At 34.7% G+C, this 6,750-nt stretch overlaps 1 protein-coding gene across 1 annotated transcript; it reads left to right on the forward strand.

Annotated features, from left to right (window-relative positions):
* The first annotated feature begins 260 nt into the window (after window positions 1-260).
* Window positions 261-4,708, forward strand: LOC131522094 (trafficking regulator of GLUT4 1-like). Its single transcript, XM_058747339.1, has 2 exons — window positions 261-683; window positions 2,216-4,708. The coding sequence occupies exons 1-2, from the start codon at window positions 357-359 to the stop codon at window positions 2,375-2,377; spliced, it is 489 nt and encodes a 162-aa protein (XP_058603322.1). The 5' UTR covers window positions 261-356; the 3' UTR covers window positions 2,378-4,708.
* The last annotated feature ends 2,042 nt before the right edge of the window (window positions 4,709-6,750 follow it).

Here is a 6,750-nt window from a genome sequence, read left to right on the forward strand (position 1 = left end):
GTTTAGACGTGTGATGCTGACAGGAGGGATGAGGAAACTGGTTAAAAAAAAAAAGAGCAAGATTCACTGTCACAAGGTCCCAAAATATGCTTCAGTGTTATGGAATACTCCTCTTGATATTTCATGTATCATATTTACTCTGATGAGATAACACAAGGCAGTGCCTGCAGTCACAGTATTTTGGATATGAGACAGAAAATGGAAAGTGCTAACTACTCCTCCCCTACAACCTACTACTCACCTCCCATTTGCTGACTACCTTAACTGACAAGGCATATGACACCAGAGTACAGCAATACATACACACATCTCTGCAGAGCACAGGCAGTTACAACCAAAATCCATTAATCAGAAAAATGAACCCCAGCCAGTCTTACAATCAGCCTCCAGGGGCCTACAGTTCATCTGAGAAATCGGTGATATTGCAGCCAGCAGCAGCACCACCAGCATACCAGAACAATCCTGCTGGATATCCTCCTTCCTTTCCATGCCAGCCGGCCCCTCAGGGCCCCTACGCTCAGGGGCCGTATTCAGGACAAACTGTGGTTGCTGCACAGCCTGCAGTTTTTGTGACCGCTGCTCCACTGGCCAGTCCAGCACCAGATTACATGGGTTACTCCATCTTTACCATGCTGTGCTGCTGTTTTCCTCTGGGCATTGCTGCGCTGATTTTCTCCTGCTCTGTAAGTATATTAGTCCATGTGCTTTACTTTTAGTAATGAAATATTTTTATTAAATATGTTTATATATTTATGTTTATATATTTATTTTTTTCAACCCTTTAACTGCCATACAAAGAAAAAAAATGTGGAAAAAAATGTATATATATAATTTATTTTTGAATACTGCTGTGAATAACTAAAAAAGGAGATACAGTCAAAAGATAAAAAACATAGAGAGGATAAAAGCCTCTGTGGTCATACAGTATGCATGTAAATAAGACAAGTTCATTCTTGTAACTTTCACATAACTTCCATGCTCTACCGATAAATGCATTGGTTCAGGTTTTTGGTTTTCTTGTAAATGACTGTCAGCTGTAGAGAAAGGTGTGGTGCCGGAGACCCCCTCAACAGCAACAGACATGGAACTTAAAAAGATCTTATTTTACTATTTCAGTCTTTCTATTTAAAATTTTCAAGTTTAATTCTACATGTTTCTTGCAGCTTCTGTGTAGCCTAATTGTGAAAATTGTTTCTACACCAAATTTTTTTTTTTTTTTCAGTGTACCACTTACCATAGTTTAATTTTCCTTTCTTAAAGGAAATCTCCTAATTTCAGACAACAAAGAAACAGCAAGTAACACAATGGGTTAAACTTGACATTTGAAGATGAGCTTGATGGTTCAGGTGTGTTACAACTGATTTAAAACTAATGGCAAACTGTTATGCTTCTGTTAATACAATGCTGCAGCCTGAACAGATCGAACTGGTAGAAATGAACTGACTGATTACAAAGCAAACAACTCAGAATTATGATCTGTGAGTTCCGGTAAAAGGTTTTGTTGTTTGTTTTGTTTTGTTTTTGTGAGCACTCAGAATAGCAAAATGAAAGGTTTGGGCCTTCAGGATTTGATGGCCAATGGTTTGATAAGAAGATTAACCACATTAACAGTGATGGGCAATACTGACCAATAAATAAATTAAATTAAATGTTAAAAACTTATATATAAACTTGAGGGCGGGCGACATGATCAAAAGCTTATATCACCATACGAGTCATTTTATTTCATGATAACATTATATCACAATATATTTACGTTTTGCTTTAAGAAAGGTTTTTATTATATCAAAATTTTGCTATAAAAGAACAAACAAATTACAGTCAATATGTGAAAAGCTTTAAACTTAAAAACTTTAAATTTAAACGTCATAAATGAGCATAACCTCGATAAAGACAATAGTCCATAATCTCTACCAGTTGACAAATTTCTACCAGTTTATCATGTCTACTGGTATATCATCTACTCCTATGTTGGTGTGGCTTTGTTTTAATAAATAAACATTTCACATATCATGCTGTATGAATGTTGGCATTGCGTAAGGTAGTGCTTAAAACACTTTTAACCTGGAAGCCCCACATCAAATGAAACTCAAACAAACTCTACAGAGTGGAGTTTGCCCCCTCTTTTGAGAACTTCCCCATCTGCCATTGACTCAAAGAAACTCAGAATGAGAACAGAAGAGGTTGACATTAAGTTTCACAATTGTTTTCACAGACTCGAGATGCTAACTACTCAGGAAGGCGAGAATTAGCAGAGAAGAACTCCAAAACGGCACGCACCCTGAATCATGTCGCTGTTGTTCTTGGCCTCATTATCATTGTATTGTATATTATCTATTACTTTGTGTTGATTAACAATATGAAACAGCATCCTTAACTGTTAGAGCTGTCATGCAGATTATACAAACAAATTTAATTCTCTTCATTTTAAATTGTATTTGCTTAATGGGTCACATTTAACACAGTTAAAACATGCTGTAAAGGCTGATTATTGGATGTTTAAAATAATAAAAGCTGACTAAAAATTCTTTTATGAACTAAAAAAAACAGCACTTTTTTGTTTTTGTTTATTATAGAATTGCAGTAATTTCGAACAGAGATATATTCCTTGTGCATGAGCTTCATTTTAGCAAACTGTAAGACTAACCCATAGACCCAAGTTGTTACCACATGAAATGGTGTGTCAAAGTTAACAACTACCTGCTACTTTACAAGAAATTAATTTCATCAGAAAAGCACAACAACCAAAATTACCACAATGTCAGTTGACTTCAGCAGAAGTGAAAGTGTTTGTATTGCTCAATAATAGGTCAATAATTGCTCGATAATCATTTTCTCAAAGTAAGACTTAGGAATAATTTTTTATCGGACCTTTAATATATACTAGTGAATTCTATACAGTACAGAGTTGTCATTGTTTTTTTGTAAGGACATTTACAAAACAAGACCACCTTCGTGACCATGCATGGTGTCTCCCCTGCCAGGTAAGCATTTTGAAAAAGTGACCTATATTGAGAAATGTGTCCCAGAGAATTTAAACAAAAAATTTAATTGAAGGGGAGAAAGAACCCACCAAAAACACCCAGGAATCATGAAATCACCCCCATCTATGTCCTAAGATTTTATTTTCCTAAGTTCCTCATGTTACATGTGTATATATATATATAGCTACTGTGAGTAGTTTAATTAATTTTTTTATTTACTTTAGTTTTTATTGTCTTTTATTACAGTTGAGAGATATGATATAAGATATAAAAAGGGAGAAGCTAAAGCCTGTAGTCTATCTGTGGACAAATATGTAAATAAAGACAAGTTCGTTCACGTATCTTTTACATAACTGCCATGTTCAACTCATGAATGTGTTGGTCCAGTGTTTTGGTTTCCCATAAATAACTGTAAAGGTGTGGTGATGGAGACCATTTCAACAACTACAGACTTTGTGAAAGATTATGAGTTTAAGTTTTAAGAAAAAAGTTCCTATTTTACCATTTCAGTTTTTCTATTTAAAAAAATAAAATAAAAATAATAATATATATATATATATATATATATATACACACACACACACACACACACACACACATACATATCATACATACATACAGACACACACACATACATTTAATTCAACATGTTACTTTCAGCTTCTTTGTAGCATAATTGGGAAAATTGTTTCTACACAGGGTTTAAAAATGAATAAGGTCTGGGGTGGGGTTAAGAATTGTGCTATAATAACCCCTACAAATACAGCTCATATACACTAACACTTTAAAAGAGACAGAGATTTAGACGTTTGTGAAATATGTTTTATCTGGTTTGGAGGGATGAACATTGTTAAATTATACCATATTATTTGTATCAAAATTTGTTAGTACTTTACTATAGGTTATGGGTGGATAATTGTATCAGTTGTTTATTATTCATGCAACAATACCTATTACTATTAAAGCTTTTATTAATAACCATTGCTATGCTACAGTTTTTGATACTATTGATAATGTTTCTGACAGATAATATCATGATGTTTTTGCGTTTGCCTTACTGAATACCATATCCTGTCAGCAATTACCTGTCCGTGGGCTTTTTTGATTACTGTCAGTTTAAGTGCCAGTGATGCAGTGTTGCCAGGTATTGCTATGAAAACCAATAAAAACAAAATGAAAAAATAAATTGAAGGAGTGGAATCCTGGAGCCATCACGACCTTCATAAAATATATATTTGTTTCTTCTTAAATAATTAATCAAAGTTACATTTAGGTATGTTAGAAAATAAGTTGAATATTATTATATTCTGCCTTTTTACTCTCTAAGAAGCTGTTCTCATTGTGTGTGTGTGTAGTGAACCATATTTGATAAGATTCATGGCAGAGCCCGGCAACCTTGAAGTATAGATAAGTGTTCTCTGCGTATGTGTGTGAGCGTCTGTTTTTGCAGCTAGATGCAGAGAGAGCCGTAGGAGGAAACCATCATTTGCCTTCACCATGATGTCCAGGGTATCCAATATGCGTCTCTGGAGAGACCCATTGCTTCTGACCTCTGATCACTTGTCACCAAATTAATCACTAGAAGATGTGCTTTGAGTTTTACGTCCATGTGTGGAGATTTTCTAAGTTTATCTACCAACCAGAATCTTGCTTACCTACGTATTGACATAATTAGTGACCTCTGTTAGAGTATAAACTATTGGTGTCTAAAACATTTATGTAGAGCAGCCTATACACTCCATCGAGAGTGCTGATGCAGATTTCTGCTGATGAAACTGCAAACTATTTACTTCAGTAAATTTCTCTTCAATTGATTGCATCTCTGACTCCTGGTTTTTATTCAGCACACCTGGTCCTTGGGTTTTAACTGTAATACCAAAATAAATCTTCAAATCTTCAAAAAGTTCAAATCTTTTGCAAATAAGATTAAGATATTACTAAGCCTAAACTGCAACTTTCCACTTCATTAATTTTGTCAATTGTCAAATAAAGTGTCAAATTGACCATTCGCAAAGAGCTTGATTGACAGGCAGTCTGACCAATCATAACGCCAAATCCATCATCTTGCCCGACAAACAAATCAGACAGGGGAGTAGATTAACATCGGTGGATGTAAACTTGAAAAATGGTGTTGACGTCTTTCCACGGTTAAAATAAAATATGTTCTGATGTTCAATCATGTTTATTTCATGCTTTAAGTAAATATTCATGTGCCACTTGAACTGAGGCAATACAACGATCTGTCACGACACATTATAGAGCCACAAAATGGTATTTGTTGTTTGAATTTCTTAAATTACACAATTTGAAAGTTGAGACCTTGTTTCATACCAAAACCTGCTCTGTCTTGTCTGTCAGTGAGTTGTCAGTTTCCTCTGCTCCGCAACGTATTTCTTATTGCGTGTCAACATGATATGCAGTGTGAGAGCAGCATGGCTTGTCAGACATGACAGAAGGAGGGCGGGTTTTTGCAAACGGTCAATTAAGTGCAAAAGACAACTCCAAAGACACTTAAAATAGCTGGACCTCACTCACAACTCTCTCAAGGCTTGTTCACTCCGCCAGTGTCTTGCAATGATCATTTTCATACTACGGACGCTAAACATTCTTGCAAACTCTCTAAACTTAATTGTACATGCAGACACTCATATGAGTTTTAAACAGCAAATTAGTCATTCAGAAAACTATTTTTGAACATGACAAATTTAGATAGCACTTTTAGATAAACACGCATCACCGCATGAAGTGCTGTGAGGATAATTAAAGTTTAGGCTATTAGCTTACTCATTGAAAATATTTTTTTTAATTTTTTTTTTTTTTAAACAGGTCTATTAATTCATACAATGAATTATAGGCCTATAATTAACACTGCAGTAAATGAAATTATAAGAGTAGCTTTATTTCGCACACCGATTTTCTAAAACAACCCATTTAACGTGAAATAAGTTTCTTCTCATGTTTTTCACTATACGGGCCACAAGAGAAATATTAAGGGAATAATTTAAGACAGTTATTGTCATGGTGCATACAGCAGGGAGGAATAAGAAGACGAGGATAACTCAAATAACAGTCTTTAATTCAAACCAACAGGGCAAGACAAGTCAGGGCAGGAACACCAGGAGTAACAAGTAGACCAGACAAAAAGGAATTGAACAGGCAGGAACTAAATACACAGGATAATTAAACACACACAGCTGAACGAAATCATAAACAATCAAACTTAACAAGGACAGGAAACTGACCAAATATGGACACAAGAGGGCGGGAAAGGCTGACACAGTGTAAATGTAATAGTTTAAGGCGAAGTCTAGCTTTTCTGTCATTCCAAATAAATTGAGCAAGTAGTTTGTTAAGTTTATCATAAAACACGTTTGGTTTAAACACGTATAGCCTAAATAATAGGCTATAAAAATGTGGGTAGAACAGACATTTTATTATGTTCATTCGTCCGATCATGGATATTGGTAAATTTGACCATTTTTGCAATACCTGAATAGTTCTGTCCATCAGGGGATCATAATTTATTGGGATTATTTTACTAAGGTTGGGAGTGATTTTGACACCTAAATAACTAAAACCATCTGTAGTTGTCATGAACTGGGTGTTTATTGTGGGTTTATGTCTTTCTTCCTTATTAAGAAACAATAATACTGACTTGGAATTATTAATTTTATATCCAGAAAATTCTCCGAAGTTTTCAGTTAATCTCATCATATTAGGAATACTGCTTTTCAGATTTGTCAGAAAAAATATAACATCATCCGCA

Source organism: Onychostoma macrolepis, chromosome 16 (assembly GCF_012432095.1).
Source record: "Onychostoma macrolepis isolate SWU-2019 chromosome 16, ASM1243209v1, whole genome shotgun sequence".
Taxonomy (NCBI): domain Eukaryota; kingdom Metazoa; phylum Chordata; class Actinopteri; order Cypriniformes; family Cyprinidae; genus Onychostoma; species Onychostoma macrolepis.